The 27,299-nt window shown below is 38.4% G+C and overlaps 2 protein-coding genes across 9 annotated transcripts in view; both read left to right on the forward strand.

Moving 5' to 3' along the window:
• Nucleotides 1-20,105, forward strand: part of LOC123312181 (myocardin-related transcription factor B) — an 84,314-nt gene extending 64,209 nt beyond the window's left edge. For 4 of the 8 annotated variants that reach the window (XM_044896501.1, XM_044896485.1, XM_044896492.1 and 1 more), the window contains exons 2-4: nucleotides 2,088-2,291; nucleotides 6,534-6,599; nucleotides 16,914-20,103. In XM_044896501.1, the coding sequence (XP_044752436.1) occupies nucleotides 2,195-2,291; nucleotides 6,534-6,599; nucleotides 16,914-19,402 (2,652 nt within the window). In that variant the 5' untranslated portion in view covers nucleotides 2,088-2,194 and the 3' untranslated portion in view covers nucleotides 19,403-20,103. Of the gene's footprint in view, nucleotides 1-2,087; nucleotides 2,292-6,533; nucleotides 6,600-16,913 lie in introns of all 8 variants that reach the window. The other 4 variants (XM_044896477.1, XM_044896465.1, XM_044896447.1 and 1 more) reach the window with 2 other exon arrangements.
• A 4,894-nt stretch (nucleotides 20,106-24,999) lies between these two features.
• Nucleotides 25,000-27,299, forward strand: part of LOC123318078 (BAI1-associated protein 3) — a 75,737-nt gene continuing 73,437 nt past the window's right edge. The window contains exon 1 of the mRNA XM_044904779.1: nucleotides 25,000-25,255. The gene's annotated coding sequence lies outside the window, so the exon portion shown is untranslated. The remainder of the gene's footprint in view (nucleotides 25,256-27,299) is intronic.

Genomic DNA, 27,299 nt, shown 5'->3' on the forward strand with positions numbered 1-27,299 from the left:
ATTTAAAAAATTGTGTACTGGCTGAATACAACTCTGTTTAAAAGATCCACAGATGTGTAGTGTCACAGATTAAGCTAATTTAATTTTGTTTTTCCAAGGGTGGCACAGCTCATTATAAAAACTTGAAATGGCTATATCTGTTATAAGTGCCTAATCGAAAAAAATGGTATATAAAAAGTGTTTCTTTGGATCTCAAGGATCTACTGTTGAAATATTTGTATGAGTCAAAGACTCACCCTGTATTCGTCACATGCACATCATAACGACTACATTGATCAATTATTGACCCAGTTGTATGAGTTGCAATCTAAATCATTCCTGAGAATCGCCCAGATTGATCAATATATCAAATTAAATTGCTGATAGATACATTTGGATCAGCAGCACTTCCAGAGGTGACAGTTTTAATACTATCTGCATTTGACAGGATATCTTCTTGTATTATTTGTTTGTTAAACCTCTTCTTCAAATGACTACGAATTTGACAGATCATTGGTACCATAACCTGCACATAATCACACCCCTCTTGAAGGTAATACCTGTCAAGGCAATTCGATGGTTTATTTTGATGATCTCGCAACGTTGTTCGAATTGTTTCACGCTGTAACGTTTTAACTCCACCTGAAAAAAGATGAAATAATTCATTTTTCACATGAAACAGTGTCGAATTAAAAAACAAAAACTTATTTTCAATAAAATGAGTTTTTTTACAATCTACTACACGTGCTTCGGTATCACATTAGCTTCGTGAAGTAATGATAAAAATCTCACTCTTCAGTGAAAATTTTCTGATGCAGTTATGCATCTAGTATCAGTCACACTTATTCAATACAAAAGAGTTCAATATAAAATAACCTGCTTCCCTCATACTTCTTTATACAGGGTTAGAACTATTTAGAGGGGGCTACAGGGATATCGAAAACTGTTAGAAATACAGGGTAGCTTAAATTACGTAAAAGTTGCGTTATTCAAGGATGAGTGGGTGGGTCTAAACAATTCCCAAATATCTTTGATGGTTCCCGAGATATCTCAAGAAAACTGAAAATCAAGATTATCATTTTTTTTTCATAACTGATTGGTTTTTGGAGATAATTACACGAAATTCGGTGTGTAGTCATAATCCTATATAACGATTATACTGGTGTACTACTTTTTTGTTATTCAAGCCACCCTTTATTTTTAACGGTTTTCGACATTCCTATAGTCAGCCTCTAAATAGCAACCCTGTATAAAACGACAGTTTTTTTGGCGGATGGCTATAAATAATAATAGAGTTTGAAAAAATTGGGGGATAATGGTGATAGCATTTTCCTAATACCAGACGGGGTTCAAATAATCTTTCATCATCTTATCGATAATCTCCAATAAATGGCGAATTTCATTATTATCGTCTCATCTAGGTACATATTAGGTTTTCAGAAAACGATGTTCATCGGACGTCGATTAGGTTACTTTTTTCTTCTGGGAGAATATCTAATATGAGGATGATAAGTATGGGATTGGAAGCTTTTCACAGATCTATTAACTAGCGAAGCATATTTCCATGATCCATTTCATCTTTCTAGGACAACAGTTTTCGAGAATATCATGTTATATATATTATAATCGATCACTTCTACTGAAAGTATAGCACTGAAGTTCACATGTATATCATTGGAAAACTATGTTTCATTCGAATTATGTATTTCTACAATTTTGGAAAGATTTATCTCATACTTTACCGAACCACTGCGATATCCACTTCTACTTAAAGTAGACATGAAGTTCACGATGTGCATCTCAATTTGTAAACTATGCGTGATATGAAGATTTGGTTCGAATTGTTCCAATTATTTTCGAGAAATTTTCAAGAATTGTCTCCCTGCTAGAAGAACATACCCACTGCATCTCTCATCAATTTTTTCATCTCAACAATGGGAATTGATTTAAAACTCCACGACTGGACCTGTTTTAGAGTATGTCGGAAAAAATATTAACTGGAAGGGATGCCCACACCAATAATTAGCTGAATATTTTTTTCTGGGATTCTCACGCTTTTACTTTTCTTATATCATGGAAATTCCCTAATATCGATGTTTCTTTTTCAGAGTCCAATGATCCAAGTGAAAATAGCTGCGGGTATTGGCAGCTCCAATTAGACAGAGATCTCGTTGATACCATTTCCGCCATCTACCCGGAGTGGTTCAAGCACAACATGGCTGAAGGCGGGGGATCCTCCCAGGCGCAGAGGGAGTCCTCCCCGAAGGCTGTTATAGACACATCACCCCTGCACATCAACCAGAACAAAGAATGTGAGTAGACCTCTTTGGAACCCCATGAAAAACGCTGTACTGTGGGCGCTTGTATTCAATGCGAGAAAATTTGACGATTTTCGATCGAAACTAGACATTATAATGAAACTTTACCGGTAGAAATGCACAAGTTCATTTGGGTGCTAGGCTAGGCGGTCCTAACGTTACAATTTTTGATCTAAAGATGGCTGTAATATCCCTAAAGCTGTGTGAATGTTGAAAATTTCAATAATTACATCAAGAAGCTTCTGCAGCTCCTTTGGGCCAAGGTTGGGGTTGTTGGAGACTGTAGAAGAGGTGCTGTATGTGCAAAAACCGTCCTTATCTCTAGGAGGCCTATTGGCAGACGTCATTTTCTGGTTATGTGAAGGCGTCTAGAATTGGCCAGCCGTAGTGAAACACATCTGAAAGAGCCAGTTTTCTCACGATGTGAGATCCTCAGGTTTTTCGAATCTTGAGACTTAATTGGGCAACCTCTATAAAAACAGAAGAAAATATGGTCCCCCAGTTTTGAAGGCCTCAATAGTAGCTAATCTAACCCTATCTTGACCAATTTTCGGTTCGATGCTGCATATACTTATGTCAGATGTGGATCGGAAATGCGAGATGCAATCTTTCGCGTTCTTTATAGAGTGAGCCAGATTTTCGTTTTGACATCTTCGTTATAATCTCTCATCCGCTTTTGGATTGCAGAAAGACCCAAGTTTACGTAACCGTATGCGGTTTCAGTGTATTAACCTTAAGATAACGAAGACTGAACCGTCAGAACCTTGTTAGTTTTCGACTGGTCAACTGATCGTTATGTTTTGTTTTCGTTATATTCGACAAAATGTTGGTGGATGAGACGTGAGTACCCTAACTGTTACTTATGCGTTTATACAGGGTGAGTGTTTGACTCGTACGAATATTTTAACAGTAGATTCTTGAGGTCAAAAGAAACACTTTTTTCCTTTAACATCTTTCCCGAATCGGCTCGGCTTAAAAGATATAAGCTGTTGAAAAACTATAAAAATAAATGTTTCAGTTCTATCTCACAAACGGTTCTATCGAATGAAATTAATTGTGGAATATAGTTTTTCATTTATTCGATGAATCTTTTTCGAATATCACCCACGTCTTTCAGTTTTCTCATTATGACCATAACGTACCATAAAAATATAAAAAATTCAGAGAACTCTTGAAACTATTTTGGAAGCTATCTCATGAATATTTGAACGTTTTGTAAAATAAAAGTATTCTTCATATTTTTTCGTATAATGAGCCGTTTTCGAGTAATTTGATCTTCAAACATTGAAAAGTAATTATGATATTTGAAAAATTGGTTACTTTGGCTGAATACAACTCTGTTTAGAAGCTCCACAGATGTTAGTGTCACAGATTCAGCTAGTTATTCTGAAGGTAATGTTGTTTTTCCAGGGGTGGCGCAGCTCATTATGAAAACTGAAAATGGTTCTTTTTATCAGAACCGAATCGGACAAAATGGTATAGGAAGAAAGTGTTTCTTTTGACCTCAAGACTCTACTGCTGAAATATTTGTACGAGTCAAAGACCCTGTATATCAGAGTTTGCTCTAAAGTTGCATCTGAAATTTTACTATGAGATTCTTAATGTAGATTTCGAAAAGCGAAAGGAAAATTTTCAGAATAACAAGTGTAATACTCGTGAAAAATGGTCGTAAAAGTATCATATCATTTCACTTTAGGAAATGATAATTTTTTCATGTTTTACACAATTTCATACCTCCAAATTGTGCCTTTTGAAACTGGGAGGATTGTTTTCGAATAGTGCTCGATTTCCTTAAACAAAATTCGTCGAGATACAAGAGTGAAGAGTCTCTTTTGAATGGTTTCATCTTCATTTGCATAGCATGGAAATATTGAGAGTACAAATGGCTAATGTTACATAGCAGCTACTGATTCTGGCAGTTTTAGATAGGTTAGACATCAGTCCATATTATTCGGCTCATATCGCTTTGAATTTGATACAAAAAGCTTGTTTTCCACTGTGCTGAATATGTTAGATTACATGTTAACTAAACGGCATTTGCGAGAGCTTTAACTGAAAGGAAAATGCATCGAATGCTTGTAGAGGCTTCTAGTGACAATACTTCAACTGACAAATGTAGGGAATGCTTTAGTCGTTTCAAAGATGGCGATTTCAGTGTTGAAGACAAGCTTAACTGGAAGAAAAAGAATTGAAGACATAACTCGATGGAGTCGCAAGAGTTGCAAGAAGCAATTGGACTTAGTGAAACGTTTAAAAGCTTCTCTCTGTGAATGTGAAACATTTTGTCACACTCGCTGTAATCTCCGGACATATGCTCCTATTGATTTCTGTTTACTCCGACAGATGCAGCATGATTTGGCAGATCACTGTCTTCTCAGAAATCGAAAACGAGGCCATTTTTCGAGATGAGATTCGAAAATTGCCTTAGAAATTAAGAAAAATCGTTACCATTGACGGAGAACACTTTGACTGATCTATTCCTTGATTTTCTTCTGAAATAAACGCAAAAGAAAGCTGCCAAGTACGAAACTAACAAATCACAGGCCAACACACATTTTGGTGCCTGCGATTTGTTAACTGTTCCTGAGTAATTTTTGGATGCAGAACGTAAAAAAGTTCTCAGATTTTGTCTATCAGATCTAGTTTTTGAGATTTTTTAAAGAAATTGTGTATATAATTTACGTTATAACTGTTATAATATATAATATTACTATTGACAGTTAAAAAAAACAAAGACACATGGATTTAAGTATTTATTGCAAAAACTTAATTTACATAATTAAATTAGTCACTAATCACATACAAATTTTCTTTTATACGATTTTCTAGAATGGAGTTTACTAGGGCAGTCTCGCTGAAGGCTCCAGAAGTAGTCCGCCATCATGTGGCTATCCCATCGTCCTTGATAACGATCTTCCATAGTTTTAATATCCTGATGGAATCTTTCCCCCTGTTCTTCACTACAATCACCTAAGTTTTCTGGAAAACGATCTAGGTGGCTGTGGAGGTAGTGAACTTTTATACTCATGTTACAGCCGAGAATATTAAAATTTGAAAGCATAGTTTCCACTAATTCTACGTAATTCTCTGCTTTATGATTGCCAAGAAAATTTTGTATTACTTGAACAAATGAACTCCAAGCGTTAGATTCAGTCTCGTTTGTTGATGTGGTGAATTGTGGATCTTTAACAAGTTGCCTTATTCGAGGACCATCAAATATACCAGCTTTTAGTGCTAATGCCAGGAAATTTACGTGACAAATACCCAAAACAATTTCCATCTCGATTTAAAGCCTTCACAAATTGCTTCATTAGGCCTAGCTTGATATGCAAGGGCGGAAGTAAGATTTTTTCTCTTGAAACCAAAGGTTCGTTGATCACGTTTTGTATTCCTTGAATCATGACATCTCTTGAAGGCCAATTTTTGTTAACCCAGTGCTCATTTTTAGCTCTGCTGTCCCAAAGGCACAAAAAACAAGGATATTTTGTATAACCACTCTGCTGTCCAAGGAGGAAGTTAATCATTTTTAAATCAACACAAATTGCACTGATGTTCTTCGTATTTAATTTTACTCAAAACGAATGCTATTGTTTCATATTCTTCCTTCATGGTAGTAGAATGACCAATAGGAATTGAGCCATATTTGATACCGTTATGTAAAAGAACACATTTTAAACTACGTTTTGAACTGTCAATATACCATTTAACCTGTAACGTGTATCTCAGAAAGTAGAGCTGATAGAAAAAATCTGGTGGCATTTTTGGAATCAGCACATTAAAAACATCTGAAATCAGATGTTAGATTTCCGGCACCAAATTTTTTTTTTCATTTTGTTGGCCTGTGATAATCAACACGGCTGGCGCCATATGATTTCTTCTAGCAACTTTCGTAAGCCTCCATCAATTGTCCCAAATAGCCCCTGTCGAAATTCGTAGATCGACCGACGCCTCGAAGACGTCGCCCACCGAAATCACGAAGGACGCCCGCCTCCTTAAGCCATCGCCGATACCACCACGGCGATTATTCGCTCATTCAACGGTCATTAGGCGAACGCCTCACACCGCAATAAGACCCCGTCGTGAAAGATGTGCAAGTAAAAGTTAGGTAATGACCTTCAGTGGGTCAGTGTCGGATATAGCACGTTTCGTTCTTCCGGAGACCGCCTCCGGAACGCGCGGCGCCCACCGTAACCACTCGCGACACACCATGTGCTCACATGTGTCTCTCTGTTGCAGCCCTCAAAGTGAAGCTCATGCTTCGACGCCCTCTGGATCAGCTGGTCGACCAGGGAATCATGCCCCGTAAGTATGCCTCTCCTTATTCTTGTTCGTTTTAGATGAGGGACGCCCGGTGTATCTCACGCAAGTCGTGGATGAGTCCATTTTATGTTGTTGCGAAAAAATTCAAGGGGTGATTCCTTGTACGTGTCTTTCGGGAGCTGTATTCACACAGATCTACAGGGTGGGCAAAATTCGTTGTCTACTGAGGGGACCTCGAGAACTATAAGAGCTACCGTAGCCTCCTACGATTCTTCGTTTTTGAGTTATTAGTAAAAAAAGAGATTTTGGCGATTTCGAAAAGTTCTCATAACTTTTTTGTCTTGAAAGTTACAGGTCTGAAACTGAACCTTCTTAGGCACTTTTATACGTGGAATCGACTGACAAAAGAGTTTTCCCCAATTCAAAAATTACAAATTCAATTAAAGTTTGCTTTTGAAAAGACGAAAGTTCACCTAATCATTCGAAATGAAAAAATATTTTGAGCTCGTCAGTGGATTCTACGTGAAAAAGTGCCTGTAGAAGGTTCAAGTTTCCGACCTGTATCTTCGAAGACAAAAAAGTTATGAGAACTTTTCGAAGTCGTCAAAATGTAATTTTTTGCTAACAATTTAAAAACGAAGAATCGTAGGAGGCTACGGTTTTCACCATTCTTTGTTTCCCCGAAAAAAAGGGCTTAGAAATGTTTCATCCGTTTTCCTCCATCTCATATAGTTCTTGAGATCCTCTCAGTGGACAACGAATTTTGCCCAGCCTGTATATGAAAGTACCACACTATTTTTTGACAAGGATTCTCCCTTTTAATCTCCCTTTTATACAGGGTGTCTGTAAACAAATTCGAAGTACTCAGGGAGATGTTTCCCCGATGAAAATAAGCAAGGGTAGTTCCTAAAAATTTTTTTCCAAATCGACCTCCCTTCCAAGATACAGCGTTTGAGAGGCGGTGACGAGTTGACAGTTTTTAATTTTATTTTTTTACGGGTTCTAAAAAACACTGAGTCGTAAAACTATACATAATATGAAGCACTAAGTTGATGTTACTCATACAATTTTTTTAGATCTCATCTCTGTATTATTTATTCCTTTAAAAACTGTTTGAGTGGGATAGATTTTCGAAAAATAAAATTCTCTTATGATTCCCAATTCTATTCTGGAGAAAAGAGTCTCTTGCAAACTTTTCTGGAAATAAAAACTTACAAGCAGTATACGAAGGTCCATGAGGCAGAGAGTTGATGCTTGTATTTGAATGAGAAACCATAAGAGATTTTTATTTTTCGAAAATCTATCCCAAGAATACCATTTTTGAAGTAAAATCATAAGGGGTTGTGATTTTCAACCCCTAATAATACAGTTATGAGATCTAAAAAAATTGTGTGAGTAACATCTACTTATTGCTTCATATTATGTATAGTTTTAAGACTCAGTGTTTCTAGAACTCGTAAAAAAAATTAAAAACTGTCAACTCGTCAACGCCTTCCAAAGTCTGTATCTTGAAAGGGAGGTCGATTTCGAAATTTTTTTATAGCAACTACCCCTGCTTATTCTCATAGAGGAATCATCCCTTCGCATTTGTTTACAGACACAGTTTACAGACTGTACAGGGTGGGCAAATTTCGATGTTTTAGCACTACATCGAAAGTTGAAACCGTAGAAATATTGAGAGAAAAGGTTCTTGATCATTTGCTATTATTTATGTTGATACAAACCATATGATGTTATATATTTTTGAAATCAGTAAAAATTAAGCTTTCAAAAAATTGCGCAGAAAACTATTGTTCCCATTTAAAAAAAACATAACTTTGGGTCATAGCTTCGTAATTAAAAATCCTAATAAAAAGGCGAGAACGCCACTGGATTCTACGTAAAAAAGTGCCTGTAATGTAATGTTTCAATTTTAGAGCTCTATCATCATTATTAGCGGAGATATAAATTTATTTCGATATCGCCATTTTTCCAATTTTTGCTTATAACTCGAAAACAAAAGAAAGTGGCCAAAAATGACTACTACTATTGTTAGTTTCTCAGAAAAAGAGAACGAGAATGGGGTATCAGATTTTGTGTATCTCCTCTGGTTTAAAAACTGTAGTTCTAAAACATCGAAATTTGCCCACCCTGTACACATTCTGTGGTAGGGAATATTGATACCCCAGGAAAATAACCCTGCAGGAGGATGATGATGGCTTTTTTTCTGTTATTGAATTTTTTGTTTGTTTACCTTATAAGGTGTTCTTTCCCAATAAACTTCACGTGTATGTGATCGAGAAATGAGAAAACTAAACTGATTCGAGTACAAGGGCTGAAAAATCATGCACCTAGTTATTTCTTTCGGCTTAAAATGAAAAGTTTTCAAATTTCTCTGATAAATATCCTTTCGTATAAAATTCTCATTGTGTAGGAAACAGAGCATTTCTTGTCCGTCTATATTAGGGACGTTTGAATAGGGTCAATTGACACGAAACTAGAAAGTTCTCCCATAAATGCCCTTTGAAGTTAAAAACGTTCACGGTATTCAAAACGACCGAGCTCTAAAAATTCGAAACGGACGGAAGAACCCCGAGAGCCATTGATTATTCTCGGGCTTTGAACCAGAAACATTCGTCTATTAATTCCTTTTTAACAAGGTTCGAAGAACAGTTTTTTCGACGGCTCGCGCATTAATTAAACATATTTTCAAGCGAGACAATCAGAGAAGTTCACTGAAATTAATTCTTCGCACCCGAGCAGACGGATGCGAGAAGTAGCCGTTTTTAGGTCATATCTCGCGATTTTTCGAACTTTAGTTCGGTAATTCGATGTTTGGAAGTGCCGTGGAAAAATTGAATTCATCAACTTGAGAGTATTTTCGTCGAGGGCGTTGCCATAACGAAATTTCCTCGGCTGCAAAGAAAATGAAGAGAGTGGACTTTCGCTTTCTTTCTAAGTACTTACCGTAATAGGATTATGGAAGTTTATGCTAACTAAGGTCGGAAGATTGCAGATAACGAGCGAAGAATCTCTGGGAAATACCTAACGTCGAAATTTCATTATGCCTAGGTTCACTTTAATCAGTTCAATGTTGGTGGTATTTAATGATAGTCGGTGAATGTCGGGATCAATTTTTACTGCATGGAGGATTTGTCAATCGGAATATTTTCGTTTTTACTTACGCTGACTGCTAAAACCTTGAAATTCCAATCATCATTTTAAAGCTTTCAATTTTTCAAACTTTTTTATGGAAATTTGATGAAGAAAAAGGCTTCTTGAGTAAATAATATCTTTTCTGGTATTTTTGACAGGAAAATTATCGTAGATCTAAATGTGATACATATTCTAAGACCAACTCTTATAGTGATAGATCTGGAAATTTCATCGAGCTCTGTGCAACTGTTCGACCCCCATTTTTCTGGGAATTTTTGGAAGGTCAAATTTAGAGTCGCATTCCTTCCAGGAAAATCATCGTAGATCTGAATGTGATACATATTCTGAAAGAGCAACTCTTCTAGTGAAATCTGAGAATTTCATTCATTTCGGCACAAACATTCGGTCTTGGGAAAGTTTTAACTGACCCCGTCTTTTTGGGAATTTTTCAAAGCTCAGCTTTCGAGTGGAGTATCTTCCTGGAAAATTATCGTAGATCTGAATGTGGTACATATTCTGAGAGAGCAACTCTTTGAGTAATAAATAGAAGATTTTCATCCATTTCGGCACAACCGTTCGTTCTTGAGAAAGTTTTAACTGACCCCAACTTTTTGGGAATTTTTCGAGAGTCATCTTTAGAGTGATTTATCTTCCAGGAAAATTACCGTAGATCTAAACATGATACATATTCTAAAAGAGCAACTCTTCTAGTAATAAATCTGAGAATTTCATCCAACTCGGCACAACCGTTCGGTCTTGAGGAAGTTTTAACTGAACCCAACTTTTTGGGAATTTTTCGAAGGTCAATTTTAGAGTCGTTTATCTTTCAGGAAAATCATCGTAGATCTAAACGTGATACATATTCTGAATGAGCAACTCTTCTAGTAATGAATCTGAGAATTTCATTCATTTCGGCACAGCTGTTCGGTCTTGAGGAAGTTTCAGCTGACCCCATCTTTTTGGGAATTTTTCGAAGATCATATTTCAAGTCGTTTATCATTCAGGAAAATCATCGTAGATCTGAAAGTGATACACATTCTGAAAGAGCAACTCTTCTTGTTATAAATCTGAGAAATGTATGCATTTCGGCACGACCGTTCGGTGTTGATGAAGTTTTAACTGACCCCATATTTTAGGGAATTTTTCGAAAGTCAACTTTAGAGTAATTCATCTTCCAGGAAAATTATCGTAGATCTAAACGTGATACATATACTGAAAGAGCAACTCTTCTAGTAATAAATCTGAGAATTTCGTCCATCTCGGCACAACTGTTCAGTAGAAGATCGAAATCTAAACGAAAGAAAAAAAAGTAATTCTTTGAGTAAAGCCTGAAAAATTCTTGTTGTTTTTGCCTTTTTCTTCGAAAATGGCTGTAATTAGAAAATGTGAAGTGAAAATTATATGGAATGAGCTTCTATTTTTTCTCAAGAAAGTGACTCTTATAAAATTTGTTGCACCCATTCAAATACCCGGCAATAGAACGTTCAATTATAAAACGTGTGTTTAAATTTTTACTTAATTTCAATAACTGTCTCAAATTTATACTTCCTCCGGTCAAATTAGAACTAATATAGCGGAACTTGATATCTTTATCGTCTTATTCCCACAAAATCTCTTCTGGTTCAATTACGATCGGTCATCTCGGGTAATATCAAACAGCAGACGTTGAATAAGTCTATTCGACGCTATAGTTCTTAACGGGATCTCCGAATAATAGTTTGTCGAGGCGTTCACGATCGTCAGAATAGTTTCTGTCGGTGAATCCGCATTTTTTTCACGCCGTCCGAACATCTGCTACGATCGGCGTTGCTCGAATTGCACAAGCTGCCCACATTGTCCGAAAAAACACATTTTTCGCCCAGCGCTGGATCGCACGTCCCGATCCGTGCGATAAATCTCGTGTTTCCGCCTAACCCTTCGCTAATTTTTGCGTTTCTCGACCGGCGCCCTTTCCGGTCATCCCCAAACTTGACTACGACGTGACATCTGGCGCGAAACGCCGCCGCCATCGTCACACGGTCAGGGTTTCCAGTTTACATAATGCGCGTTGTCGTCGCTTTTACTTTCTTTATTATTCATGATCTCGACCCTATTCGATCGGTTTCAATGACTAAGCCGCCACACGTCTTGTTTTGATTTCTTGTTACCTTGCCTTCGTCGCCAGAAACGAGAAAAGGTTTCGCATGCTGCTTCGTTCTTTTGATCTTCGTATAGATAGTAGTAGTAGCTCAACCAAGAAGGTTGTATTTTGCCCGATAACAGAAATATTTCGTGAAGAAATATGGGGTCAAATATGCAATTTCTTCTGAGACATATAGGTATGGAGAGAAGAGATGTATATAGGCTTAAAAGAAAGGGAACTTTACTCACGTTTATAACATTGAGAAGAAAAGGAATACAAAACACAGCAATTATACTACACTACGCAAAAAAATTCACGCACATTATGGAAATCTCAAATTTATTCTATTATACAACTGAAGGTGTTCTCAATGATAATTATTTTTATCAGAATTATGCATGCACATGTTATCCACTTTCAACGGTTTTCTTCAATACAGATGTTTTTCCCAGCAGGAATTAAAAAAGATGATATTATCAGATTTTGAATGTATTGGCTCCATTCTAAAATCAGTCGTTCTCGATCAATTCTAGTGATCAATAGTTTTTCTTTCGTTTGATTTTCTACACTCGATCGCTATGCAACGCGAAACACGCAATTTGACCCAAGAGGAATGTGCCCAAGTGGTAGTTTTGCGAGAAGAAGGGTGGACATACACGAGAATTGCAGAAAGGTTTGGAGTTTCCCATACAAGTGTGTCCAGAATGTTGCAGCATTTCAGGGAGACAGGTATGAATGTCCGAAGACCAGGACAGGGTAACAACTGCCATTCAAGAACGTTACTTGAGAGTTTCTTCGTTGAGACAACGGTTTGCAACTGCTGGCCTCCTTCAAATTCAGCTTGAGCAAACTCATGAGGTGCAAATTAGCACTCAGTCAATAAGAAATCGCCTCAAAAAATATGATTTAAGGCCTCGTGTCGTGGCAAGAGGCCCTGCTCTTACCCCGGCCCATCGAAGGGTGCGTTTGTATTTTGCAAGAGAGCATATTCATTGGGAAGAAGCCGATTGGGAAAAAGTTCTCTTCACAGATGAGTCTAGATTCTGCCTATACTATTGTGATCGACTTTCCCTTGTATACAGATGTCCACATGAAAGATATGCTCAGTGCAATTTCCTGAATACTACTGGTTTCGGGGGAGGATCGATTATGGTATGGGGTGGAATATCTTTGACTGCTCGCACAGACCTAGTGGTCGTTGATAATGTAGCTATGAATGCTGATAAGAATATAAGGAACATTCTTGAAGAGCATGTAGTGACATTTGCCCCATGCATTGGTGAAAATTTCATTTTTATGGACGATAATGCCAGACCCCATCGTGCGCGCATCGTTCAGGAGTACCTTGAAGATGTTGAAGTCAAGCAAGAAGTCGAGATCTCAATCCGATTGAGCAGGTCTGGGACAACCTCAATAGAAGGCTGAGAAGTTCAGAAAATCATCCAGCTACTCTTAATGACTCAGGAATCCAACTCGGAGAAATCTGGGAAGGATTAGATCAGAACATTTTAAGATCACTCATTTTGAGTATGAACCGTCGTTGCCGAGCTGTAATTAACGCAAGGGGTGGAAATACCAAGTATTAAATCACTTATCAGCATTTCAGTATTTTGAAAATTGTTCATTTCTCTTCTTTCACATAAGATGTGAAAATCCTGAATGTTTCATCCATTCAATGTGTCTTGTTTCGTTCAAAACCTTCCCGAGAGAACATAAAAAATAATTTATAAAGTCAATGTAGAGTTAACTTTCATTGAAATTGAGATTTTCAGAATGCGCATTAATTTTTTTCCGTAGTGTATGTTCAGTGTTATGGACGCTATATGGGTAACCCCGCATATTGTGATAATTCAAAAGTATCAATAATTATCGAAAGAGTTCATTGGAAATAAACCCAGAATAGTTTCCAGAAATCATCGACCGTTGGCGTTGTTTTTCGAAACGATCCAAAACGATTAAAAAAAATCCCATTTCCATGGGCGTAGCCATAAACCGGTTCTCGTAAATTCTAAAACGCAAACCTATATTTCAAGTTTATGCATTCATTGTATCTTTGGCGAGACGTCATCCTGAAACACCTACTACCTAGTGGACGGTCAGAGAGGCTACGTGGGAATTTCATTCCGTAAATATTCCGTATTATTCACGATATTCTTCAAACGGTTCCCGGCGTTTAAATTCGGTAGGTGAGGATATTTCTGGATCGGTGATTCAACGGGCGTACCGGCTGACGGGAGCGATATGTCCAAAACACATTAATCTGGATATTTACCTGATTACCTCGCGCTGGATATTTGCATAAGCCGGCGTTGCTGCTGCTGCTGCTGCTGGAACAATGGGGAGAGTTCAACCACGCGAATCATTATGAGGGAACGGGTTCGAACAACACGACAGGTCTGGGTCATTAATAACATTGTTCGATTTCGGGCGATTTTTGCTATGTCGAGGACTCACGGGCCCGCACCACAGGCCTAGTGTGCAGGCATGGTGCCCTCCATAGGGGAGATATACGACAATGCTGACTTCAAACCATGAAATTGGTCAAAAAGTAACGTGGGTATTTCAATGATTAACACGACTCTACAAAAAATTTTTCGTTCTTTGTCCTAACGTTTATACTAGAATTTTCCGGTTAATTATGCACAAAAACGAAAAGAAAATACCTTTTTTGGTATAAAGTTTGCTTTTGTGATAGTTATAGTATTAGTACTCATTCTACATTTTTTTTAATAATTTTTAATAATTCAAAAACCGCGCGATGAGAGTGGGGTGTATACCCTTACAAAGTGTCACTAGTGGGCACTCGAGTCATAAACAACGATAAGGTGTTGTTTACAAGCCCAGACAAACTTCAAATGTCGTCAAGAAAGTGGGAAGTGATGCTGATGCATTTTGTTATATATTTATTATAATTCGTGACGTGAAATACGAATTAAAGACATTTCACGTTCTCTGTGAAGCCTATGAAGCATATTTTGACTTTCCTGTTTGGAATCAAGACAAGTCATGGGCTCTACATGTTGCTTGTAGTTATTGTAAATGATATCCTTGAATCAGTCTCCTAAACACAGAAGCAAACTTTTTCATGCCATATATTTTTTTTTCGTCTAATTAGGATCTAAACTATCGAAATTTTATGCTTTGCAGACAAAGTCAATTTTGGTGTTGACCCGTGTAATATTCTGAACAGGTCCTGCTGAGAAACAGACCTGAAAATGGCACCTTGAAAGAAATTTTTTCAATTTTTTTCGTTACCGGGAATAAATATACAAAAAGACTCGAGAACAAAACTAACGTGCTATCAAACTTATAATTTCTTAGGGCTACTTGCGACTTCGTGCCCTCCTGTGACTGAAGAGACCCAACCGTGACCTACAGATCCTTCCACACTCCAGGCATGGATAGTCACCAGCCAGATCTGGCCGCAGGTGTATTCTTTTCGAGTCTCCATTATAGCTCTGGACCAAATACCTCCACTGAGATCTGTCTAACGCTAGTTGTTCACAGTTATGATTGGCATTAACTGATTTTAGGGATTGATGCAGTATATCCTTAAACCGCTTATACTGGCCTCCTGGTTTTCGGGCTCCCACTGTGAATTTGCCATACAGAGAGCTATTTTGGGGAGTCTTGTGTCTTGCATCCTCAGAATGTGACCGCTCCATCTGAATCGGGCCCTCGTTACTTGAGTTTCAATTGTTGTACAACTCGCGCGTTGCAAGACTTCTGCATTCGAAACTTTGTGGAGCCATCTGATGTGCATTATCTGTCTTAGATGACGTTGTGGCGTTTGTTCGAGCTGTTTAATATGTTGCCTGTAGGGCGTCCAGTTTTCGCTTCCGTAAAGAAGCGTTGGGAGGACCACTGCTTTGTAAACAGCTGTCTTGGTCTCCAGATTGAGGTCGTGATTTTGAAACACTCTGTCCTTTAGCTTCCAGAATGCCGTGATGCCGAATTGATACGGTTGTGTATTTCCGTGTTTCTCAGAAACCAGAAAACTGACAGACAAGAATATTTTGATGGTGTTCCTATGATATCCGCCTATTAGATAATTTTCAGTTCAAAGACATATACAGGGTGAATCTTTGACTCATTCAAACAGTAGATTCTTGAGGTCAAAAGAAACACATTTTTTCTGTACCATTTCTTCCGAATCGGCTGGATTTAAAATATACAGGCTGTTGAAAAACCACAAAAAATGTTATTTTACGTTCTATCTTATAAACGGTGTTATAGATAGAAATGAATTCAGGAAAATTATTTTTCATTTATTTGATAAATCTTTTTCGAACACAAGATATCACCCACGTCTTCCAGTTTTCTCATTATGACCATTACATATCATGAAAATAACAAAAATTTCAAGAACCCAACGCTTGAAACTAAGTTGGACACTATCTAATGAATATTTGAACGTTTTGTGAAATGAAAGTATTCTTTATATTTTCTAGCATAATGCGCCATTTTCGAGCAATTCGATGTTCAAAAATAAAAAATATCTGTAATATTCGGAAAATTGAGTACTTTGGCTGAATGCAACTCTGTTTGAAAGATCCACAGATGTGTAGTGTCACAGATTTAGTTAGTTATTTTCAAGGGAATTTTGTTTCTTCAGGTGTGGCACAGCTCATTATGAAAATTTAAAATGGCTATATATTTTTATCAGGGCCAAATGGGACGAAATTGTACAAAAAAAAGTGTTTCTTTTGGCCTCAAGAATCTATTGTTAGAATATTTGTATGAGTCAAAGACTCACCATGTATATGAGGAGTGGATTTAACTACCCCTTGCTGTTAAAGGGAAACATCACAAAAAAAAAGTATTGCCTTTTCGCTTCCATAATATATCTGCTCAATTTGATTTGTCAGTTTTCTGATTTCGTTAAAGGAGGGGGCTGCGAAAAAAATTGTGCCAAAGATCCACACATTTTTTCCTCAACAGATCACTCCATAAATTAGTAATTTTATCGATGATTTGAGGTAAAGAAGGATATTTAGATCCTTGCCCATTTATCACATGTAGTGATTGGATTTACCAATTTGTTTCACAAGCTTTTCAAGATGTTTCCCTATATTATATTAATTTTCTCATTCTTTCAGCTCACAAAACACCTGCCGCCTACCATGGCCAGAGGCGCCAATTGGAACGCGCGAAAACGGGTGACATGCTCAAGGCCAAGATCCAACAGAGGCCGTCCAGGCAGGAACTGGAACGGAGGCACATCCTGGAATCGGACCCGGGCCACCTCGACCCCAGCCTGGTGGAGAGGCAGCGGATGCTCAAGAAGGCCAAGCTGACGGATCAGCTCAACGACCAGCTGTCCCACCGACCCGGTCCTCTCGAACTGATAAGGAAGAACATCCTGCACACCGAGGAGCCGATCGAGCAGGCCGTCAAGACCGGCAAGATACCCTACAAGGCCACCAGCGAGGGACAGCTGAAGAGACCTCAGCACCCGTCCAGTTACATCACCCCCGAGGACGACTCCCAGAGCTCGGCGGAAGGAGACCTTCTGAGTCCGGCGACGAGCGACATGTTGGAGACGGCGGCCAAATCGGCCGGCATTGTGGTTTCGTTGATACCGGCCACGGAGGGTACCGTGGTTTTATCGACGGCCGGTCCGATGCTCAATAAAGACAATACGGATATTATGTTCGCGGATTTGTGCAGATCGGTCACGGCGCCTTTGTTAACCCGAGCTTCGGCTTCGAGCCCCGCGTCTCTGACCTCGACGACGTCCACGTTAAGTCCCCTCTCTTCGGTAGCTAGTCCGGTACCCACGATCGTTTCTCAACCGGGTACCCCCATCCCCCCGCCCCTACCTCCCATAGCGTTAACCCCGAGGCCGTCGCCGTCTCCCGCCAAGAGTGACGTCCCGGGTAAAGACAAGAACAGGAAGAAGTCGAAGTCGAAATCGATACCGAAAGCGAGAACTATCAAGTTTCACGAGTATAAAGGACCGCCCAGTGCGCAGAAGAACTCGTCGAGCAACAGCAACTCCGGGGAGTCGTCGTACGATCTTCTGCTACAGCAGCAGACGTTGCTGCTGCAGTTCCAGCTCCAGTTGCAGCACAAATACCCTCAGATAATCCTACCGGCCGCTCAAGAAACCCAGAGTGAGGCCAACAATAACAGTTCGATGAACAACCCTCAACCGTCTCCGGCGCCTTCGACGTCTTCGGAATCTTCGGTGGCGAATAAGGCTTCCGGTCGTCTGGAAGACATGAAGGTCAGTGATTTGAAGGCCGAGTTGAAACGTCGCAACTTACCTGTATCAGGTTCAAAGCCGCAACTCATCGAGAGACTTAAGTTATTTAGTAGTAATCAGATAGATGGTAGTAGCCAAGCTTCGTTCGCCGAGTCTGTCCACAGCAACTCCAGCATAGACCACATGCAGAATTCGCCGATTTATCAAGATATAGATTCCCCTGAAGACGTTAACAAGAACGACTCTGAACCTATGGACATTGGGAATCCGTTAAGTCCAACGCCTCAAGTGATAATGAAACAAGAACCTTTATCACCGCCTAAACTGAACGAACAACCGCAACAACGATACTCCAACGATATTGTCAAGGAACAACAGAAGAAGATCGAGGAGTTACAGAGGGAACTCACGCTCTCCCAACTCAAACTTCAAGCAGCTACCCGGTCGGAGACCAAAGCGCAAGTGTTGGCCCTCCAGAAACACCTACAAGCTAAACAACAGCAACAGGCCACCCTGCAGATACAACAACTGCAGGCCCTCCAGGCGCGTCAGTCTCAGATGAACGAGGAACAGCAGAGGTTGCAACAGCAACAACACGTCGCCTTCCAGAACCAGAAGAACCTGGCCAACGGTCTGGTCTTGAACAGCGTCGACGCCGCCATGGTCTTGAACCAGCTGATTCACGGGAAGGTGAAATTCGGCGGTAACAATCACCAGAGGACGAACTCCCTGCCGAACTTCTTCAACACTGTGGTATCGCCTGTAATCCCCACGTCCGAGCCTAAACCTGAGGTGATCGAGATCAAGCCTCCTCCGGTTTACGAGGAAGTGGCGACCACCAGGAAGAACAGCGTGAAGAGTCAGATAGTCGACGACGTCTTGGAGATCCTGATCAAGAACGGGGAGCTTCCTCCGAGCGCAGCTCAAGACCCTGTGACTCCAAACTCCGGAGAAACCAAGATAGAACCGATTTATCCAAATCACGTGGCCGAGAACAACAACCATGAGGATTCCTTCGATCTGAACCCCAACGATCTGATCGACTCCTTGGAAAACCTGGACGGGATGGACCTGAGTCAATTCGCGATGGAATTGGGTCCCCATAACCCGGACAACAACAACATGTGCATCGAGAACGACGCAGTGCCCATGGACACTGACGAATGGTTGGAATCGTTGTTGCCGAGCGAGGACAAACACAGCATCATCGACGGTTGTAACAGCCAGCATATGTCGATTCAAGAGCCGGATCTGAACGGTTACGATCCTCTGTTAGCTTTGTCGCACGATCCATTCGACCCCTTCAATCTGGACGAGTTCAGGAACACGTCCGATCTGACTGCGGCGTTATCCTGGGACAAGATAGACTATGCCGCATGACTTTTCGTTGTACATACAAAAATCGCAACGGTACTTATTTCAGTGACGTGAACTGGACACACAGTGAAAATTGGCATTCCATGTGAGGCCGCCAAAATCGCCTGAAAGGGTTAGGGACCAGGCGGTTCAAACTACCAGGGCACACGCATCCGAAAAATTGTGTACATATTAATTTTAATTAGGAATATCGTGTAACTAATTATTTATTGTTAGGTATCATTCAGACAATATTTTTGTTATCCGTTCGGAGAGGTTTATATTTTTAGTCGACATCTCGTTTTTGTGGGGTTGTGTGTAATGGGGGTTGTTATGAAATTTGCGAGGTTTGATCGGAAAATAAAGATAAATATAACGTTTGTCGAGATTATTCTAATTTTTAATCAAGGAGCTACCAGTGGTATGAAAAATGATTTTCTGTACCTTTTATCCTGTAAACATTCTTCATTTTTCTTTTGTTTGTTTTTATTTTATTCCAAAGTTGATGGAAGATGAAATAAACAAAAATTTGAATAGATAAGTATCTCGAAAGAAGAGAAAAAGTGCCAAATAAATTGTGGAATGAAAGGATTCCGCGTATTTTTTTATCAAACCTCATGGAGTGGTGTCTACGAAAGCGCTGGCAGGCCACACAAAAAAAAATCAAATGTATAATTCCTACTTGCTAAGTCAGCTGAGTTACAAGTCGGATTTCCGACTTGCAAGTCAGAATTCTGAGTTACAAGTCGGAATTCTGAGATACAAGTCGGAATTCCGACTTGCAAGTCAGAATTCTGAGTTACAAGTCGGAATTCCGACTTGTATCCACACAAAAAAAATTAAATGTATAATTCCGACTTGCTAAGTCAGAATTCTGAGTTACAAGTCGGAATTCTGAGATACACGTCGGAATTCTGACTTGCAAGTCGTAATTCTGAGTTACAAGTCGGAATTCTGAGATACAAGTCAGAATTCCGACTTGCAAGTCGGAATTCTGACTTGCAAGTCGTAATTCTGAGTTACAAGTCGGAATTCTGAGATACAAGTCGGAATTCTGACTTGCAAGTCGGAATTCTGAGATACAAGTCAGAATTCCGACTTGCAAGTCGGAATTCTGAGATACAAGTCAGAATTCTGGGATGCAGAATTGGTCGAATGATATTTGCTTTGTTGCATTCGATTGTTGCCGAATCATGTGAGCAGAGCAGATTTGTCTCATTCAAGGCATGTATAGGCACATTTGGACCCTTAACCTACGCCTACCCTATCTCTTTTCTTTCAAAAGTTTTAACGGATGTTATTGATTCTGACAAGATCAAAGAGCTTCTGAGGGGTTCGTCGTACTAAGGACTAACGGCCAGTTTCATAATCAAACTTAAAGCTCCTTCAATTTTAAAGTATTTGAAAAGTTTTGAAATGTTCCCAGGAGCATAATTCTCGGGAGTACAAAAATAATCCAAGTCCTTTCACAAGCACTGAGCACGAAGCTTTGGGACAGCTCAGCTATGGTGCAACCGAAAAGAAAATTAGAATATCATTTCATTCAGCCAAAAACACATTCACGGATCAAATGCAAAAAAACAAAAGTCATTAGATCTATTTTAGCCCTCCTCCTGCCTTGCATCTCAAAATTCCGAATTACAAGTCGGAATTCCGACTTGTATCTCAGAATTCCGACTATTATCTCAGAATTTCGACTTATATCTCAGAATTCCGAATTGCAAGTTAGAATTCTGACTTGTATCTCAGAATTGTGACTTGTATCTCAGAATTCCAACTTTTATCTCAGAATTCCGACTTGCAAGTCAGAATTCTGACTTGTATCTCAGAATTGTGACTCGTATCTCAGAATTCCAACTTTTATCTCAGAATTCCGACTTGCAAGTCAGAATTCTGACTTGTATCTCAGGGTTCGTCCTTGTATCTCAGAATTCTGACTTGTATCTCAGAATTCCGACTTGCAAGTGGGAATTGTACATTTGGAATTTTTTTTTTGTGTGGCACTTCAGCGCTTTCGTAGGTGTCTGCATACCCAGCGATCATTCTGAATAGGTTTCGAGCAGAGAGACTTGATATTGTGCATTTAAAATTTTCTGTATCAAGCAATAATCCTAGAGCATTTTTCCAAAAGTTAGGTTTGGCTCAATTCTTCGTCGTTATATTAATTTGTTGGATTTAATACTACCTACATACCTTAGGCCATTCAAAAATATGTATACCAATACATTATTCCTTACGACTTAATATATAAATAATAATAATTCGCAAAAATGATGTTGTTAAGCTCTGTAAGCTGCAGTAGATCCATATTTACTAGGAAATCTCGTATCTAGTCTAACCTATACAATATATCCTGACTGTTTCCATAAGAATGTTGTCTGAATCGGACAGGTTGACATATTTCGTTGTTTTATGATGATTATTTCGAGTTTTATTTAAATTTTAGAATTTAGGCGTTTGGTTACACCGCTCATTCTGATGATGCCATTCCAAAACTTCAAACTGAACATGTTTCGTTTTTATTGTGATTCAATTGTATATCGATGATTGTAACTTTCATCGGTCGTTTTGAGAAATGAGAGATTAACTAACGGTTTTTTTTTTCGAAGCGATTTCGCGGCTTGAGTGATTGGAAATTCTAAATTTTTATATAGGTTGTTTTATGAGAGAAATGTTGTGCTCTTCTATTTGCCTAAATGTATATGGTGATTGAAATAAATGCCTTAATATGTCGATACCCTGAATTATGTACATGCAGAATATTATTTGAATGTGTTTCAACTCTCACTGTTTACTGTATATTTAATGCTCTGCCATGTCTTCTGAACAGTGCGGAGTTGACGATGCTTCAATCAATAAATCTTTACAAACAACTGGTTTTTTGATTTTGACCTTTTTCAGGACAAGCGAAAATGTAAGTTTTGTGAAAGAAGGTAAATCGACGTTTAACTCGTTGGCTTCGGATAGGGTGTATTTAAAGGTGAGGCTTTTTTTCAACCGATGGTGAAACTGGTAAAATGGTGTTTTACTAAAAATCGCTCATACTTAACTTTCAGATGACAAATTTGAAAAAAAAATGAAAAATTATTTCTGAAATAGGTCCTTATACGATCTTTAATCATTGTTTTCTGAATTATCGCAAAGCCATGGGAAAAACCGTAACTCGTGATGACTGACTCAACCATGAAGTTTTATTTTTTTTTTACCTGGGAATAAAAATTAAAAAACGTTATCATTATTATTTATTTTTAACGATTTAATGAAATGGCTCATTTCTATATCAACTGACAGAAAAATACTAAGGACCAAGTGTAAAAATCTTATCAATAAAATTCGCCTAAATTATTCACAATTTTTTTTCACATAAATGGGGTGAAATAGGGTAACAATAATAGCACTTCGTCAACATAACCACTTTCAATGTGCTGTATCAATGTTCTTCGCTCTTTTCACCCCAAATCGCAAGGTACAATAAATTTTTCAAGTGAACCTGATGCAGCTAATCAGATAGACTGGGATATACTGAACCATTCATTATTATCCAACCATATATTTATGACGTTTTTATGTTTAGTTTCATTTTTCCGATGCTAGGGTCATCTTGCACAGTTCGAATTTAATGAAATTTTGTCGAAATTCCAAGAGTTGCAGCTCAGCCATCTTCAATATTTTATATATGGAATTTTTGATAAAATGGCTTATTTTAATTCATTCTATATCTCGCCCTTGAAAACAACCTGTATACAGGGTGAGTTATTTCAACAGTAGATTCTTGAGGTCAAAAGAAAAGATTTTTTCGGAATCGCTAAGTTTAAAAGATACAGGCTGTTGAAAAACCATAAAAAAATGTTATTTCTAGTTCTATCTCACAAACGGTTTTATCGAATGAAATGAATTTCGGAATATAGTTTTTCATTTATTTGATGAATCTTTTTCGAACACAAGATATCATCCACGTCTTCCAGTTTTCTCATTATGACCATTACATATCAAAAATTCAAAGACACCAACTCATGAAACGTAAGTTGGACGCTATCTACTGAATATTTGAACTTTTTGTAAAACGTATAAGAATACGATAGTATTCTTCATATTTTCTCGTATAAAATGCGCTGTTTTCGAGTAATTTGATGATAATTTGATATAAAAAATATCTCTCTTTAAAAGACCCACAGATGTGTTGTGTCAAAGGTTTAGCTTGATATTATAAAGGTAATTTTGTTTTTCCAGGGGAGTCACATCAGCTCATTATGAAAACTTAAAATGGCCATATCTTTTTATCAGGGCCGTATCAGAAAAAGGGTATAGAAAAAAAGTGTTTATTTTGACCTCCAGAATCTAATGTTAAAACATTTGTACTAGTCAAAGACTACCCTTTATGATACCAGGAAGCAACTGGAACTGGTCATAGGCCGAAGGGTAAATGTTCTAGGAGTATTGTGCTATTGGAGGAATTGAAATGCTGATGAACTTGCGATGTGGACATCAAAGTTAACAATTGCTGATCGTGAACCCTCTTCTGTGAGATTCGGAAAGACCTATTCTCTAGAAGTCTAGAAGAACACTCCTGGTCTTTTCACTTTCAAAAGAGAGTTTCAGGATAAGGAAAAGCTTAGGAACTTCGACTACCTTGCAAGGCATGGTGGCTTCAAGAAGCACCTACCTACTGAAAATGGGTCTAGCAGAAACAGACGGATGCAGATTCTGTGGGGAAGAAGATGAAATTCCAGATTGTGACAGAATGCCTAGCCAATGCGAAAATGTTTCAGACGAGTAATGAAAGAGGACCTTTCTTGGGTAGCAAGGTACAGTACCCGGCGTTCATCTCCAATTCGCATTGGCTCCATGTTCCGTTTATCGATGACTGGTAGCCAGGCGCTATGTAATACAGACCCTTTTCTTCTGTTGATATTTTACATATCTTCTGAACCTGGGCAAGTGGTATTTCTACAATTTCTGACCCAGGAATGCTTTCTGAGGGTACAATGCATGAGGGAAGACGTTTTTCCTCCATTGCTCTGTCGTTATTGAATTGTTGCTAAGGAATTCTTCGTGCATAATAGGAAGAAGCATAGACGGCATGCGTAGGTGGATATTTTTCAAGCATCCTAGTAATAAACTGAAATTCAGTCGACACAGAAAAACAAAATATGTTCCCGTTCATCTGAAGAGCGATTATCAGTTCTTTCATAGATATCTTAACTCGGAATCATGAGAATTACACGCCGCAACATGAATTCCATGAATATGCAGGTTCTCGTTAATTTTTTCACGCCGATTTCGTGAATAATCCGTCCCCAAGACCAAAGAACCACGCTTGAACGCTCCGGGGCATTAATTTTAAACGGTCCAACAACACAAAGCCCGCCGGCTTCATCACTAATTCAGGGGTTTTGTTCCTTGAATGGATTCTCGTCATCGCGGGGTGCGAAAGGTTCTACGTGGAAAATAGTAAAAAATCCTCATGATCGAAGGTGTGCGATCGGCGGGCGCGTAAAGGCGAAAGTCTCGGTGGCCATAGGGGCCCTATTCGAAGGCGCCAATCGATGAGATGGGGGCCCATTTGCGCCGTCGCGACGCACCTGTCTTTTCAGATTGGCCCATTCTGTCCGCGACTCTGCTCACGACGGGGGTTGTCCCGGAAAATCGGAAAACTGTTGATTCCACTCACGAGATATTTGTTTATCCCCACACGGAATCCGTAAGTTGTGAGTGTCGGACCTGTCCCTGTCAGCAGCGGCGAAATTTCGAGTAGATTTTCGATTTGTATAACTTTTGGGCGCATCTTCGGTCTACCAGTTCGAAGCACCGATGAGTTTTCGACAATTTTTAGATTGAGAATCAACAGATCACCCCGTAAATCAACCGACGGATCAGGTAGGCAAAAGTTATTTTCATTATACGTAGAAATTCGAAGAAAATGTTCGATTTGTGAATAGTGAGAAATTGAATTATCAAATTTGTACCACTATCCACTTGAAAAATATTTGATCTGTGAAAAAATGCGCATTAATTTTCGCCTTACCTTACAAACATGCTAGCTATGACTACATTTCTTTCCAATATTATAGCCACAATCAATAAATGGCTTTTAATTGGAAAAATATTCTTTCAAGCTAAAATTTCTTGAAAGTTGGTGGAAAATTATCTGTTTATATGACTTATTGTTTTTACGGTAGTGCTATGTTTGGTTCATTTTTTATTTATATTCATATTTTTTAATTTTATGCCTTACTGTTTCATTTCTTGAATTTCTGTCACTGATTTTCATGTTTTGTTTGATCAGAAACTTTTTTGAATTGAAGTTCTTGTAGGCACATACATATGATTGTATCTGAAAACTGGCCTATCGAAATGAAGCGAATTTTTCTCAATAGATGTTCGATTTAAGGGATATTCAGGAAAATTAATCGAATTCAGTGGCGGAGATAAGGGTATTCTTTTGTTGTTACCTTTTTTCGAGAATTATATGTATTTATACGCTACCTACTTCAATGCAAATATGACATTGTTGTAGATACCCTGTTTTGTTTAGAGGAAAAAAGTTTGTACTACTATGTACAGGGTGAGTCTTTGACTGGTACAAATATTTTAACAGTAAACTCTTGAGGTCTCACAAGAAACACTTTTTTCTCATACCATTTTTTTCGATTCGGCCCTGATAAATAGATAAAGCCATTTAAAATTTTCATAATGAGCTGTGCTACCCCTGGAGAAACGAAATTAACTTTAAAATAACTAGCAAAATCTGTGACAATACACACATCTGTGGATCTCTTAAAAATTCGGTCGAAGTAACCAATTTTTCGAATTTCACATGTACATTTTAATTTTTGAACATCAAATTACTCTAAAACTACGCATTATACGAGAAAATATTATGAATAAGAATATTTTTATTTCACAAAACGTTTAAATTTTCATTAGATAGTGTCCAACTTAGTCTCAAGAGTTGGGTTCTTTAAATTGTTGATATTTTTATGGTACGCAATGGTCATAACGAGAAAACTGGAAGACGTGGGTGATATTTCGTGTTCGAAAAAGATTCATCAAATGAAAGAAAAACTCTATTCCGAAATTCATTGCATTTCATAAAAACGGTCGTGAGATAGAACTAAAAATAACATTTTTTTATGGTTTTTCAGCAGCCCGTTTCATTTAAAACGAGCCGATTGGAATAAAATGGTAGGGAAAAAGAGTGTTCTTCTCGACCTCAAGAATTTACTGTGAAAATTTCTGTACTCACTCTGTATTTATACCGGGTGTCCCAGAGCTTTTAGGCCAGCAGATATCTCAGTTACCTGCGGAAAAAAAAATTGAAAAAAATACATGTCGTAGGAGACCATACGCTCTTTCATGCAGCATAGCAAAATCCACCCCCTGACAAACATCCCCTAACTTTTGTTTTTCAAATGGCACCCTCATGTTTGTTTGGCTTCAACTGACAGCTCTTTTTAATTCTCAATCAATGATATATCATAATATGTAGTTGTAAAGATAATCACTCGATAAAATTGAATTCGTTAGTGGGTACTGTTAATTGGACTGATCGAATTAGTCCACATTGTAGAGACAAGAAAAAGTGGATGTTGAAAAAAAAGAGTCAATAAAATGTTAGAACTTTTTGTGCTTTGTATAATGTTGCAGTAACAATACAGCTGAGCGTATAAATTCGTATTTCATTTGTATTTTTATTTTCCATAATTCTGCATGCCATTCTAGCTACCATGAGAAATGAAAAAAACTGTAAGTTGAAGCACAACAAATATGGGGGTGCCATTTGAAAAACAAAAGTTAGGGGTGGTTTCTCGGGGGTTGTTTGTCAGGGGGTGGATTTTGCTATGCTGCATGAAAGAGCGTATGGTCTCCTACGACAAGTATTTTTTTCAATTTTTTTTTCCGCAGGTAACTGAGATATTTG

The sequence above is a fragment of the Coccinella septempunctata genome, chromosome 1, assembly GCF_907165205.1.
Source record: "Coccinella septempunctata chromosome 1, icCocSept1.1, whole genome shotgun sequence".
Classification (NCBI taxonomy): domain Eukaryota; kingdom Metazoa; phylum Arthropoda; class Insecta; order Coleoptera; family Coccinellidae; genus Coccinella; species Coccinella septempunctata.